The sequence below is a fragment of the Malus sylvestris genome, chromosome 11, assembly GCF_916048215.2.
Source record: "Malus sylvestris chromosome 11, drMalSylv7.2, whole genome shotgun sequence".
NCBI classification, from domain to species: Eukaryota; Viridiplantae; Streptophyta; class Magnoliopsida; order Rosales; family Rosaceae; genus Malus; species Malus sylvestris.
Genome location: NC_062270.1, coordinates 34,588,085 through 34,604,143, shown reverse-complemented (window position 1 = coordinate 34,604,143; position 16,059 = coordinate 34,588,085). Strand labels below are relative to the sequence as shown.

At 38.3% G+C, this 16,059-nt stretch overlaps 1 protein-coding gene across 4 annotated transcripts; it reads left to right on the top strand.

Moving 5' to 3' along the window:
• Positions 1-10,097: 10,097 nt before the first annotated feature.
• Positions 10,098-15,066, top strand: LOC126588615 (putative B3 domain-containing protein Os03g0621600). Of its 4 annotated transcripts, XM_050253720.1 has the most exons (5): positions 10,098-10,286; positions 11,832-11,961; positions 13,490-13,898; positions 14,017-14,150; positions 14,610-15,066. In XM_050253720.1, the coding sequence occupies exons 3-5, from the start codon at positions 13,511-13,513 to the stop codon at positions 14,916-14,918; spliced, it is 831 nt and encodes a 276-aa protein (XP_050109677.1). In that variant the 5' UTR covers positions 10,098-10,286; positions 11,832-11,961; positions 13,490-13,510; the 3' UTR covers positions 14,919-15,066. The 4 variants fall into 4 exon arrangements, with proteins under 4 accessions (XP_050109677.1, XP_050109675.1, XP_050109674.1 ...); XM_050253718.1 differs by lacking the exons at positions 10,098-10,286; positions 11,832-11,961 and adding an exon at positions 12,779-12,996 and having other exon boundaries at positions 13,517-13,898; XM_050253717.1 differs by lacking the exons at positions 10,098-10,286; positions 11,832-11,961 and adding an exon at positions 12,782-12,996.
• The last annotated feature ends 993 nt before the right edge of the window (positions 15,067-16,059 follow it).

Here is a 16,059-nt window from a genome sequence, read left to right as displayed (position 1 = left end):
TTTGGTAATTTTTAAAAATAGTTGATTTTTTCTGGCAAGTCGGGGTAGCCTGGCTAGTGGGTTAAAGACGTCCTTTTAAGTTCAAATAAATGCCTTGGTTTCATAATTGATATCCGTATGACGTAATTTGATTGTTTGGACTTAGTTTCATTACGATACCTTACTTTGTCAAAATATGAATCTACGACCCAACCGTTGGATCGTCACCAAACCTTAATGTGTGATATAACATAATATTTGTGCATCATAGAAACTTACGGATCGGGAATCCGACGTGCGTATCTTCCCTAATTGGATTTCTAAGTTAGTAAAATAAATTGTTGACCGCCACTTAATTATAGTAATTGGTGGAGATCCGACAGTCGGATCGCGATGGGAATATAGTATGTTGTTTTAGAAGCATAATGTGGACTTTGGGAAGTTATGGATCAAAAATCCAATGTGTGGATCTTCAGGATCAAATTACGTAGAGTTGTGGACCCTATCGTTGACCGATAGTTGATTTTTGGTCAACACGTCTCGAAACGTTTTAAATTACAAAATTAGTACTTCACAACTAATTGAAGTCTAATGGGCCTATATTGGTGAGATAGCGACTTGAATACATGAGATATGATTATTATCTTAATTTCTTATATTAGTATTGTTTATACCATATTTAGGGCTTTCGTATTTAGATCTCGTACAAATAATCATAGGACTTAAATGTAATTATGTAAGAAAGGAAGGGGCAAATATGTAATAAGTGAGGAGCCCTTATTCTATAAAAGGACTCCTCACCCTCACAATTGGGGGAGGCCAATTCCTAGGCCTTCTCACCCTTTCTCAAAGTTCTCACCTTCAGAGCTCTCCCTCCCTCAAATAAATACATAATCAGTGTAGACGTAGCCCAAACCTTGGGGTGAACCACGATACATCTTGTGTTATTTACTTTACTTGCAGATTCACGGTCAGATTTACGTTGTTCCAAGACATCTGGTTTTGTGCATCAACATTTGGCACCATCTCTGGGAAACGATACGAAAGGTTGTGTCGATTCTCTTTCATTTTTTTCACCTCCACAGTGAATCTGCAGAAACCCAAGAGCGAAACACCGGCACAGTCACTGCAAAACCCATGTCTTCCGCTTCAACGCCCAGTCACGGCAGCATCAATGGAAACAGTCACATTCCTTCATTCTCTCTCCTCTCACTAACCCACACAAAGACAGATACACTCTCTTAATCTCATCTCTTTCTTCCATCCATCGAACCTTACCTAAAAAAAAAAAAAAAGCAAAGGACTCATCAATTCCTCACCATTTCAAATCCCTTCAATACTCGGACCACCTCAAATCCCTACAACCAAAGAAAACCAGATCGCAGAGTTTGATGCTTTCCTCAAGTCATAAAATTACACCTATCACCGTCAAAGGGCCTGAAGATGAAGGTCCCAAGACCGTGAAACTTGTTTCAAATAAAGAGCATATGGGATTCAGCAACGTCAATGACCACCCAGCAAGTGACACCATTGATTTATCCCATAATAATTTAAAGCTCGCCCTCTCGTTCATCGATTCTTGGCCTGGCCCGACCCGAATCACCATCACCGAACCGGCCAAGTTGGGCACAATGACTCGGCGGTGTTTTCACTGTAGCAGCAACAGACACAACTTGCGCATGTTCCCAACACGTGTAGGGTCCTCCTCCTCGTTCCTCTCCTTATGCGGCGACAGAGGTGTAAAGTTGTTCGGCGTGAGGTTCAACGATGGCTCCTATCATTTATATTCGCTCCCTGTCTTCTCCAAATCGTACGGCAAAGGGAAAAAATGAAAAGCGCCGTGAAGGCGAGCCAGAGGCGGCGGACATCGAACCCCGTCGACGCACGATTTACGATACATGAGGTTGAATAAGGGTAACGCGACGGAGGATTGGATTCCAACAGCTCTGTGAGCTCTTTTCTTGGAATCGAAACGCCAGTCGTCCGCCAAGTCACTAAGTCGCAGACTCACACTGAAACCATCAGATCCAAAACCGCGATCGCAGCTCATTCCTGCAATGAATTTTGCACCGCATGATCTCGGAGGTTCGAATTGAAATGTGGCCGGATCTGTCTCCCTTCGGCAGCGTTTTGGCGAATCCGTTTGTGTTTAATGGCGATTTGAGCGAATGCTTTGAGAGCCCTGGGGTTTTGTTCTTGGTCTCGGTTTTGCTGTTCCAAGGTGGTGCAATGGATTTGTCAAAAGTCGGCAAGAAGATTCTGAGCTTCGTTAGGTCCGCCACATTGCTCGGCCTTCTTCCTTCTGCATCTGATCGTCCTGAGGTTCCTGCACGAGTTGCGGCCGCTGCAGCTGTTGCTCGTGCTATTGCTGGTCCTGAGGTTCTCTGTTGTGTACATGGTGGTCGGGTCGGGTTGTACGACGGGTTTCATCCCAGAAGTTCGCGAGAATGAGTGGTTCTCCTTCACCCGGCCCAAATACAAAGACACCAACAGCACTCGTCGCGACCAACTCACGCATCAAGGCTATTACAAGATCACATGAGATGAGCGAGAAATGGGCTAAAGAATCCAACAGCTCTCTGACTCGGTGGGCCCTCCTGTGTTCGCTCTTGGTTTTGTCACTGTACACGATCAGCTCATGGATGGATACCCTAGCGATGAGGATCGAGAGGCAATCTTCCAAGCATACATTAAAGCGTAAAATGAGGACCCAAAGCAAGGAAGGAGCAGTCATAGCCATGTGAAATCATTTGTCAAGAAAAGCAAAAGATGACCTTGCAAAGCAACATGGGTGGACAGAGAATGAGCGGGGAGATTAAGAAAATGAAAAGGAAAAGAGAAAAGAAGAAAAGCAAAAATTTTCCTATGATTACGATTCATTTTGTCTGCCAGGTGAAGAGACATAGAGAGTGGTGGAAAAACAAAAGCAAAACAGAAAACGAAAGAAAAAGCAAAGCAGAAGACAAAAGCAAAAGCAAACGCACCAACGATCTGCAACTGTCGAAGCTTTTGTGTCGAAACCTTTATTTTTTGTATGATGTAATTTATTTTTCTTATCTTTTGGAGACATCTGTATAAACCCCATTAGAGGGTAAAAAACAAAAAAAAAAAAACGGCAAAGCCCAAAATAAATGGGCTGGAATGTTGTGTAGAGAGCGAAGGCCTATAAACCTAAAATAGCACAAACCAGGTGATCAAAAGTACGTCCAGTACTCCACAATTATTCGGCAACCTGCCGCTATTACCACCAACCAGGTGATCAAAAGTACGGCCAGTACTCCAAAATTATTCGGCAACCCACCGCTATTACCATCAACCAGGTGATGAAATGTAAAACTCGTACTCTAATATCATTTGGCAACTAGCCATTCATGCCACCAACCAGGTGATGAAATGTATAACCCGTACTCTCCTTCATGCCACCAACCAAGTGATCAAAAGTACTCCCAGTACTCCAAATTATACATGAGCATTATTCATGTCATTCATACATAAACATTCATGAGCATCACTCATGACAATCATACATAAACATTCATGACCATCATTCATGTCAACATTCATGAGCATCACTCATGTTAACATTCATGAGCATCACTCATGACAACATCCATGAGCATTACTCATGTTAATCAACATAAACATTCATGAGCATCACTCATGTCAATCAGCTTCAAAAACTTTATTTACAGAGCTCTAGCTTCAAAAGCTTCATTTACATAGCTCTAGCTTCAAAAGCTTCATTTACAAAAGCTCTAGCTTCGAAAGCTTCATTTACAAAAGCTCTAGCTTCGAAAGCTTCATTTACAGAGTTTCAACTTCAAAAGCTTCACTTGCAAAGCTTCACCTACAAAGCTTCATGCAAGGTATACAAATACCGCATCCGAACAACCGCCATTTCGGCCCATACATGGATTCAATTTGAAGTCTCCAGCCAATAGACTTTATTTACCGAAGACTTGAGGGACTACATTATGTACCATATAGTGGGCCTCAACTGGGCCTCATGAAAAATACTTGGGGGACTTAGCCCATTACTCGTGTACTGAGGAGCGAGCTCTTATTTTATAAAACAGACTCCCTCACCAGAGAGCATCAACTCTAGCCCATCATTCATGTATTGAGGAGCGAGCCCTTATTTTATAAAAGGGACTCCCTCACTAGAGAGCATCAACTCTAGCCCATCATTCATGTATTGAGGGGCGAGCCTTTATTCTATAAAAGGGACTCTCTCACCATCACTAGAAAGCATCAACTCTAGCCCATCATTCATGTATTGAGGAGCGAGCCCTTATTCTATAAAAGGGACTCCCTCACCATCATTAGAGAGCATCAACTCTAGCCCATCATTCATGTATTGAGGAGCGAGCCCTTATTCTATAAAAGGGACTCCCTCACCTTTAACGCCACAAGCCGAGCCAACCAAGGTAATATAAGCCACGAGCCGAGCAGCCTCGCAGTATGGGCCACTTCTAGTTGAGCATCATTACAGATTAAGCACCACCTCATATCGAGCGTCAGTTCAAGACAACATCTAGTTACTTCGGCCCACACATGGACTGAATTTAAAGTTTCCAGCCAAAAGACTTTCTTGACTGAAGACTTGGGAGACTACTGTTTATACCATATTTAGGGCCTCCGTATTTAGATCTCGTACAAATACTCATGGGACTTAAATGTAATTATGTAAGAAAGGAAGAGGCAAATATGTAATAAGTGAGGAGCCCTTATTCTATAAAATGACTCCTCACCCTCACAATTGAGGGAGACCAATTCCTAGGCTCTCTCACCCCCTCTCAAAGTTCTCACTCTCAGAGCTCTCTCTCCCTCAAATAAATACATAATCAGTGTGGACGTAGCCTAAATCTTGGGGTGAACCACGATACATCTTGTGTTATTTACTTTACTTGCAGATTCACGGTCGGATTTACGTTGTTCCAAGACCTCCGATTTTGTGCATCAACAAGTATCATTTATGAATATGAATTGGTCTTATAAACAAGATTTCTATCGAAATGTGAACTTTATATATTTAGCCATAGACCTATGCTAATTAAATATGTTTTGGCTTGTGTACTGATGATGTTTGTGGTATCTATGTGTTTAATTAACTTTTTAATAATGTGAATGACAATTATGGGATCTAAATATTGTTTGATAATTAATTGGGTATGATTGCCAAATGAATACCTATTCGAACTTGGCATTATTACCTAGCATGAGATGGAGATGAACGTCAAGAGATGATTTAGGTACTTTATTAGGTTTTTAGTAGAAATAGTAATTGAGGGAATTCCTTGTGTTGTGCTCCATATGACTAGATGCTGGTTGATATGTGGAATCGATAGCATGTATGCGTATAACTATGTATAACTTTTATGCTTGTATGATAAGATAGTGGTCATGAGAAGTTGATAGTGCAAGTGATTCCGTTGAGTGATGGTTCGGAATCATATCCTTGTTTGGATTCCGTTGAGTGGTCCAAAGTCGCATCACTTTACTTGTTGGTTTCTTAGATTTGATATCAGCTACAGAGATGTAGGCTTGGCTTAACTATGTCACTCTAGCCTTAGTTTTAGTATAATTGTGAGCAATGATTTTGAGAATCTTGTGGATTGAATTAGAAAAGCTGTTAGACGTTTGGGTGACTCTTTCAGGATTTTCTATGATTTCTTAAAGTATGAATTTAGAAGATATGGTTATAGTTGTTATTATTCTGGTCAAATTAGTTAATTAGAGTGGATAGAGAATTGTATTGTGCTTCATCGATTCTTTGATATGATATATGTTGTGAATTGCGGTATCATGTTGCGACATAATGACTTATATAGAAGATGGAAGGGAAATCATGATTTTCAAGTGGATTAGTTATGTAACCCCGAGTCTAGTAATTTCATGCTTGTCAAGTTCTATTGATTGATTGAGAAATGTTATACCTTTCGGCTTAAACGGAATGTGTTATATGTCAATTATAGTGCACGATGAACTACGAATGGCTTGATCCCTGAGTAGGGTACGTAGGCAGTCTAACGAGAAGGTTAGATGCAGCCATAAAGTGTACAAATTTTACTACGCAATTCAAGGCATGGCATGTGCTTGGTATATATCTCTAAGACGAGTATGTTAGATATATGGTTATTTGATGACGTCACGTGTCAATCCTGGACGTACGTCGGGATCGGGGCGTGACAGTCCTAGTAAAAATCTGAGTCGTGTCTTGAGAGTACGGAATATATGAAGTTCGCCAGAGTCCGAAGATTGAAGTGCTTTGACTTCGGATTATAGATTGTTGAATCTTGGGAGACAGACGCCTATCGAACTACAAGTACAAGAGTAGGGTAAAATTCTGTCCTTAGGACATTACATTTATGCAAGCCTCAATCTTCAAGTTTGTCAGTTTTCTAACTTTCTTTCTAATTGTTTAGATTAATCTTATACATAAATTGATGTTGTGAATTTTTTTATGATTATTATTAATGGAGTTCTTGTGTTATTTTCATATTTTCTAATATTGCTCCAACAGTTAGTTTAGTGATAGCTTAATGACAATGCTCCTGGTTATGTACGTTCTTTCTCGCGAGGTCGCACGTCCTATTTCTTGTATGAGGAGATACACTAGAATGGATGTGAACTAAGTGTGTTGATTGAGACTATGCCTCACCCTATGTGGGTGAGTGGGAGATGTTGGATTTATCTTATGGGATAAATAAATATCAAAGGATATTCCACCCACATGAGGATATTAACCTCCTAATTATCTATGTGATAATTAGATGAAAATCAAGAGATATTCATATTAGAATATACTTGGGATTTCATGGGCTTTTTAGTCTTTGTACACTCTTCCCAACCACCATATAAAGAGACTTTGGAGAAGAGATAAAACACAAGAAGTACAAGCTTTTCCACAGTTCAAATATTCTAGTTAGGTCTTTAGGGCTATCACTTTTGGCTCTAGGTCTTGGGAGGCGCAAACCAAGGGGCAACCCAACATACTGTAGCCAACCCGATGACCTACGAGGTTCTAGACGTGCACAGAGGGTCAAAACAGTTGTTCGTGTTTGTAAGAGCGTGTTGAGATTCAAGCTTCCGCATAAAAGATACACACGTCCTTCCGAATTTATTTTTAGTCTTCCAACAGTCTTAAATTAGGACTCTGATTCTCTACCACTTAAGTTAAGAACAAGAAGAAAGTTTGTTGCCATTCTATCGAATCCTTGCCAAGTCGACACAGTTGTTTCAATGGCACAAAAGCAAAAGAAATCATCATCTTCAGTGCGAAGTATGAGAGTTAATCTCCTTCCTAACAAATGTTTCATTACTAACACATAAAGAATAAATCAATTAAGGACACGTTTACTAATCCGTAATCAAATTGAAATTAATTGAATTGAGGAGGAATTGGAATGAGGTGGACTCAGAATCGGATTCCTGTTGAAGCTGTTTACTTAAATATTCTGGAATCGGAATAGAAATGATACTAATTCCATAAAGCTGTTTACTAATTTAACAGAATCGGAATATAAACCAGTATGATTACTAAAATACTCTAGTCCCAAATCAAATATTTTCTATACTTTTTTTTATAAAATTTGATGTAATATATAATAGTAAAATTTTAACAATTCCTGTGTTTGTTATTTTTAATAAAACTTGAATTCTTTTTACTCTTTTTTTTAATCTTTTTTTTCACTTTTTTCTCTTTCATGAGTAAAAAACTCATTCGACAAAAAAAGTTAAAAAACCCAACAACAAAAAAAAAAAAAACAGGAGTCGGGAGAGGTTCTGGAACCTTCACGGTTCCACTTCCACCACAACCTTCTTTACTCTCCCCCTTCTGCATCCTCAATTGGTTTTTGCCATCATCTCCTGACCTTGTTCTTTACTCTCCTTTTGTCGGGTCATCGAGTTGTAAACGATGAACTCCTTGTTGGCAGCCATTCTTGGATTTCTCAACCCCTTGTCAGCCGCTCAATGCTATCTGTAAAAATGTCTGCAATCGAATTAGGAAAAAAACCAAACTGTAAGTCAAGTTCCCATTTTTCCAATTCGATTCTCAATATGCAAATCATAAGGTTTGCTTTTATCTATATACTCCTCTGCATCTGTCTCTCCACAACTGGAATTGGATCTGCGGCTGTCGAGAGTTTGTTGGTAGAACTGTTGGGGCTTGGCAGTCTAGGAGGTGGTGCGGTGGTGTGAGTTGATTAAGGGGTGGGGATGAGTGTGCTTTTCATGGTTGAATCGTGATGGGGCATGCTAATTTCGGTAGAGAAGTTTGATTCCAGAAGTTGGCCTTCTTCCGGAATTCAAATACCTCCTCCGAGTTAGTAATTGGATTCCAGCAATATTAGGAATCTAATTACTGATTTTGGGTGGAGCCCACGAATATTTTCATCCCCAAAATTTAGTAAACGCCGGAATCAGTTGGGAAAGAATTCAATTCCCATTCTTCTACCTCCATTCCGGTTTAGTAAACACGCCAAGTGTGTTTCATGTTGAAAATATGTGTTTTATTTACGAAAAGGGGATACGTGTATCACATACCTAGACATGTACTAAAAAGAGGAAATTGTAGCGAGGCTCTATAGATTTTAATTCAATTGGAAAGATGGTCTTCAATTTTAACTCCATTGGAACAATAATTCTCATAACATGACTGGTTTTGACGGAAGTTCTGATGAAATTGAAAAAAAGAACCATAAATGCACGTTTTGATAAGTTAAGAGACTAATGGTCATATATATTAGTTGAGAAATTATTTCTCCAATTAGGTTAAAGTTGAGGGACCAATCTTACAATTTTCTCGCTAAAAATGTATTATATCCTTTAAAACTTTATTTTAATCTCACTTTATTCTTTAAAACTCAAATTGCACCAATTTGCCCTCCAAAGCTTTATTTTGAATTATTTTCTCACATTTTGTTAATTTTGTTAAAAAATCGGTTAAGTTAGGTGTTTTTTTTTGTTGTTTTGTTTTTGTTTTTGTTTTCTTTTGTTTTTGTCGGTTGTTGTTGAAAGGGTTAAGACCCACTTATTTTAATTGTGATTGCACCTTTGGATAAGAGGTGCGGCGGTGATATAGGGAACGAAGGAAGAGTTGGGAATTTATGCATTTTTCTAGTTTCAAAAAAAAAAAAAAAGAAATATCAAAAATAATTTATAGAGAATAAAAAAAAAGGTTATTATGATTTCAAATAAGCCAACATGGCAACTACAACAGAAATAAGTAGGCCTCAACCATGCATATCAGCGATTTGATGAACTTCTCAACAGAATTGTCGGAATGTGAGTAAGCCATACAAAAATTGAGTTTCATGAGGTAAAATGTTGTAATTTGAGTTTCATATAAAGTTGGATTCAAATGAAGTTCTAAATTACACAAGAAAAAGGATAATGGTAGGAAGATTAAATTTTTAAACTAAATAATATGGTTGTTGATGATTGGATTGTTAAGTATAGATTAACGTGGTTATTTCCTATTGGTGACACATTATTTAGTTTGAAAGTTTAATTTAAAATTTTAGTCTCTCTAGCATTAGCTTAAGAAAAAATAAGGGTGAAAGTTTTGGACAAAAATAAATGTGTCAATCATAATAATTTGATATCGAATGTATCATTTATTAGCGTAAAAGCTTATAAATATTAATGAACAATATTATTAGACTATATTGTAGTTATGCAAAACCAGGCCTAAAAAATTTCTATCTCTAGAATTTTTTTCTCTCACCTAGGACAACCCCCAATTCCCTTTTCGTCGTCGACTCCTTCATTTGGTTGGGGTTGACAGGCGACCCCTGCTAGGGGTGGGCATAAAAACCATCAAACCACAAAACCACATCGAACCATATGAAAAAAAAAACAAAAAAAACTGTGTTGACTGGAAAAGTCGACTTTGAGTAAAAAACCGAACCGGATCGTTCAAACTGGTTCCGGTTTTGGTTTCGAATGAACAAGAACCGGCCGAAACGGAACCGAACCATTTTATTAATAATAAATTAATTAATTATATATACACACACATGTCATGGTATAATAGGTTAAAAAATTAGTTTCACCAAATTGAAAAGCAGGGGATCTCATCCCAATTAGGGTTCACCCACCTCACCCTCACCTCACTCACGTCTCATGGCCTCACATCAAACCCCCTCATTTCACACAATCGACCACCTACTCACAACCTCTCATCCAGAATTTGTGCGATTCCTTAGGCAGCTCACAACCTCAACTCTCTGTGACGGCCCTCATCATCCCCCATCCATGACAACTCATAAATCTTCGTCCTCCGTCCTCCCTCCTTGGATTACGTAAGTTTCCTTGTTTTTGATTGTGAACTTGCTCGGTTGCAATTTGTTGTTTTTTTACTGCTATTTTGTTTCGAGCTTCATATGTTTTGTTAGTTAAGTAGTGATGTAGCAGAATCAAAGGTTGAATCAATTGGGAATTTCTGTTGTGTGATAGTGTCCAATTCTCTTGTGACAAAGTTTGATGATGCTAAGTTTCTAGACTCGATCGATCTTGGTAGTTTTTGATTGATTCGGGGCTTTATGATTTTGGTAGATATATAGTTCACTGTTTTAGTGTCCAATTCTCTAGATATATATAGGGGTGATTCGGTATGGGATACCGAACTGAAACCCGTGTCCCGATTCCCAAACCGCAATTTTCGGGAATCCCAAATCTAATACCGATCCCAAACTAATTTTTTGGGAATCCTAATTTTCGGGAATCTTGAAATAATTTCGGTATTTCGGGGCAAATCGGGAATTCCGAAATGATTTTGGGCTTTTGGACTAAAATTTGACATATTATGTTTTGGGCTAAAATTCAACCTTTTATATTGGGCTGCCAATCTATTGCAGACTAAATTTTCTTAATAAATTTCATAGGCCATTGTAAGTTACAAGTATACAACCAAACCAATATGTTGCAATAAAAATAAATTTAATCTGTAACTTACAATTTAATATGTGCACAGATTAAATTTCATGGAGGACCTGAGCATCAAAATTCCCATTAGTCATTAGCGTGCATTTCACTCCTCCTTCCCCTGCTTATCTGTCCTAGTCATTTACAATGCCAAATGCCAAACGCCAAACTTTTTCGTGTTTCCCATGCACACACAGACATACATATATACATTTACACCAGGAAGGATAAATCATACACAATTTATATGCAATGGTTGAGATTAAATCTCAACACAATCCAACGGCTATTAAAATTCTAAATATATATTTAAAAATTAAATAATATATATATATATATATATATATATATATTTTGGGGGTTTGGGATTACCGAAATCCCAAAAACTAGTGACCGATTCCCGTACCGAAATTTTCGGGAATTTCGGTTTGGTTTTGGAAATTTTTCGGTTCGGTTTGGGATTTTTGGGATTTTTTTCCATCCCTAGATATATAGTTCACTGTTTTGTATTGATTTTGGTAGTTCTTGATTGATTTGGGGCTTTATGAGAATAAAGACGAGGCTGCGAAGAGAGAAGAGGTTATTGGTCGCATTGATCAGGTATAAATATATAGTTCACTGTTCTATTGTCGGTTGTGAGAAAAATCAGTAATTTGATGATATTGGAAATGACTTGGAATTTTTTCGCAATTGGCGGGTCGGTTTAAAGCATTAGCAATGTTGTGTTGTTTTGTGCTTACTGTCAATTATGTGTAATTGTGACCTAAAATAAAAAAAGTCGCTTCCTTTGGGACTCCTAGCTTATGTTTACCATTATTGTCGTCATTTACACGCCATAGATTTGAAGTCTTGCATTTCCCTTTGGTTGGATGGTACTTTCGTTCAATGAGGTAATTGGTAATACTGAGTTTATTTTTATGTAGATTGTGAAAGGCTGGGTGAACGTGAAGCAATTGACAAGTCAAAGAGGCTACACAGATCAGATGGTGGAGGATGCGAATGCTGTCATTTTCACTTTTGGGTCTTATCAGTTCCAACGATTACTTCTTGTAGGTATGTTCTGTTGGAACTTGCCAGTGGTCACTGGTGTTGGATTTGTTGCAACTTTATAGAATCAGTTTTAGGAGATGTATTTGAATGCATGATGATTTGGTGTTTAAATAATTTAATATTCAGAACTGTAAATAGGTAAGAACCGAATACAAACCGATGTGAACCGAACCGTACGGTTCTAGTAATAAATTTAAGCTTGTCTCAATCTTCTTGAGTTTGTCTCATATCTGGACTTTTATGCTCTTTTCTTCCTCCGTTGCTTCTCTCTGTTGTTAGTTCTTCATCGTCAACCTTCACGACTCAATCTATTGCGTGTCTCCGATTGGCAGCACACTTTGGTGTTGGGTGGTCGTTAAAGTGCTGCTTTTAGCACTATTTGTTAAGATTATGGGAGCGCTTTTGCACGGGTGACTTGCTCACTCCCATTTTCCGTTCATCCAGCTTGTTCTTGGGTTCTTTCTCCTGGCGGTAGTGGCGGATCGACGATGGCGGCTCTACTTCTATAGACCTGTGGTGGAGTCAGCAGTATTCCAGATCTAAAGTTTTTGTTATTATAAGCTTGCTCTTTTTGGATTTTTATATTGTATATCCGTTTCGACTGTGCCTTGGATTGGGACTGCCCTTAAATTTTCTAGATCATGTAATAGTTTTTATATTTAATGAAAGTTTCTAGTTTAACTAAAAAAAAAAAAAAAAACCACCAGTTATGCGTGTCACATGTCAATAGGGTTTAAGACAGAAGAGCATCAATGCAAAATGAGCTGACGAGAAGTACAAAAAGCAATAAATTGCTGCAGGGTCTCGTCTCTTCGTGACATGACCTATACCAAAGCGAACCAGAAAAAGTTATTTGGTGAACTCTTCTTTTGTTTTGTTCTTTTATTTTTTATTTTACCGAAGTTCTCGTGAACTCTTTCTAAAAACTGAGCGCAGCAGCTAGCTTGAATCTTTGACAACCAGTTGGTTGAAATGGCTAGAAAGCCAAAGAAACCATCTTTTATCAAGATCCTCGCCGGTGACACCTCTCAGGGTCTGGTAACATCCACATCCTCCTCTTCCTTAGCTTCCTTTATACTCTTCAAATGGCTAGAAAGCCATAGAAACCATGTTTCATCGATATATTCTCCATCAGGATTATGGTTATGTGTCAGTCCGCTTATTTTATAGCAGAATTCTTAGGTTTTGATGTTCCTTTTATAGTTTTGAAATTTGCTTTTATTCTGAATGTTTGCAAAACCGAATACAGTCATATAGCGGACTCTACTTAGTGGATAAAGTTTTTTTGTTGTTTGCCGATCCTACTTTGTGAGATAAGAATTTGTTGTTATTTGCAACACCGGAGCACTATTCCTTTTGTATTAGTATTAATCACCATTTTATACAATTTAAATTCTGGTTACCGCGAATTTTTTCTTGCTTGATCTCGCATAGTCTAACTAGCTATTGACATTTCTTGCTTGGTTTTATGGCTTTTAGAATCTATATGACATGGTCTTTTGGATTTTAAAGAAATTACTAAAATTTGTAGCGTGTACCGCCTGCGTTTATTATGAAGAACTTCAATGGACGATCACTTTGCAAATGTGATCTTAAAGGCCCGACTGGAATTCGGAGGACTGTGGAATTGGAAGAGAGGGAGAATGGCTTGTTCTTCCATGATGGTTGGCAGGGTTTTGTGAAGGACCATCTTTTAGAAGCTGGGGATTTTTTGGTTTTTATTTATGACGGCGTATCAAAGTTTAATGTCAAAATCTATGATAGAAGTGCATGTGAGAAAGATGTCGAAGTAGCCAAGATGAATAAAGGAAATCAAGCTAGAAGAAAAGTTGAAGTTGTCGACATTGACACTGAAAACGTAAAAGCTGAAGTTGTTGACATTGACACTGTAAACTACAGCCAAGACCGTGAAAAGCAAATGATATTTTCTAGCTGGAGTTGTAAGTTTTGCACTATTTTACTTCTCTGCATCTAGGAAAGATTTGTATTAGTGATCTCTAACATTATTTTTTGTCACTCCTTTCGTCTTAAATTGTGTCTCGAATTTTGATTGTATAGGCGATCATCTCAAATCTCGAAAGAGACCAGTAAGTAATTATGTTGAAGATACATCAACAGCATCCATCCTGTTGGAAACAGAGAATCCATGTTTTCTACACTTCTTAAACCATCGGAATCGTCTATATAATGTGGTGAGTACCTTGACACCTATTTCCAAAGTCAATTTATGTTTCTGAAAATTTTCCGCGATTGTAATTGGAAAACAGTGATAGAGATCCTTGGAATATCTTTCAATGACTCAGATAAATGGTAAAGTGAAGAGTAATATGATTGACTTTTTAGTGTAAAAATATACTTTTTCATTAAAATGAACAGTACCGTAAGCTTTTCGTTAAAGTTCTCTAAATATTATCCATGAAGATGAAATATAGTAGTTAAGTTGCATTGTGGAAGTTTATTGGAAAATCATATTCAAAAATATTTCCTCAAAATTCAACTTCTTGGGGGTGCACTATATTATTAGTTTGAGGCGTGAGCACTAAGATTATGAATCGTTTACATGAAAAATCCTCTAGCACGAATATGTTTTTAGTTTTTAGTTTCGTGGTCAAGTTTCAAGCAAATTTATCCATAGATGTTCCAAATTGCAGAGGATTCCAAAGCAACTAGCCTTAGATGAAGGCCTCACGGACAAGGATTCCGTAACACTTCAAGATCCAGATGGAAGATCATGGTTTGTTCGACTCAGAACCCATTACACTGATCGTTTCGATTATTTGAATCTGTCAACAGGTTGGAGAGAATGCGGTAAAGCCAACCAAATTTCACTTGGGGACACCATAGTTTTTGAGTTTGTGAAGCAAAGTGTGATCCAAGTTCATATTTTCAGAAAAGGGGAAGTGAGAGGTAATGTGTGTCGTCTGGTACTTGTTGCCCCTTATGGTAAAAAGAAAAGATAATTGACCCAAAATTCAACTTCAGAAATTTCCATGTGTTTATTTTTTTCAGAAGAAATGTTGTGACTGCTATGTAAGCTTAGGTATTTTGCACCTTTTGGTTAAAGGGATGCTGTTGCTTAAATTAGTTCCCCAGTTACTGTTCTGTGTCTCTTCAGTGCCTTCTATTCTGTTCATTGCCTGGAATATTTTGGTCCGAGTAAGATGCACCGTTTCAAAAACATTCATTAAATTAAGGGAACTTTAACGAAAAAGAAATTGGGTGAAAGAATGCTGGAAATTGGCCGGAAACTTCCCTAACTTTAAACATTCATAACTTTGTCAATACTCAATGAAATCAAATGATTCAAAACGGAAACCATAGCTCTCGAAGAGACGAAGAGAATGGTACCTCGCACGATGTCTAACTAGCCGTGGTTTGGCCGGAAAATGCCTTGAAAGCCACGGAGGTCGCCGGAAGATTCAAATGGATATAACTTCTTCAATACTCAACGAAATTGGATGAAACAAAAGGAAAGTTGTAGTACTTAGCGAGACGCAGAGATTGATACCTTGCACGTCAGCCAACTCGCTGTGGTTTGGCCGAAAATTGCCTCGAAATGGGTGGTGCTCCTTGCCGAAAAACGTGGAGAAACTCCACCGAGGTGGTTTCTTCGTGGTTTGACATCTAAAACGTGTACAAAAGTTTAGTCAACAACTAGAGATGAAGGAAGGATTAATTCAAAGGTCTAGAACCTTACTCTCACGCCAGGGAATCGATAATCGCTGTCGAACAAGGTGGCTCAGCCGCGGTGATGCAGTTGCAGAGTTGAGAGATTGAAGTGAGAGTCTAAGAGGGATGAGGAACATCCCACATGTGAGGGTGACATCTGGTGGTTGTCTCCAAAGCACCATCTCGGTGCTAGCTATGGAAGAAGGGAGAGAAAAGACTTGCTAGGGGAGAGAGAACTGAGATAGAAATAAAGAAAGAGAGAGAAAGGGAAGAAAAAGAGCGGGAGAAATAAGGGAGAGTGAGGACGCACAGGTCGAAAAGGAAAAAGGGAAGAGGGACTGGGGGGACAAAGATCAACGGTGGGCCCCTTGGGCACACCATTTAACACCCAAAAACAATTTTAAAGGAAAAGATCTAGTTTAAGATGCAATT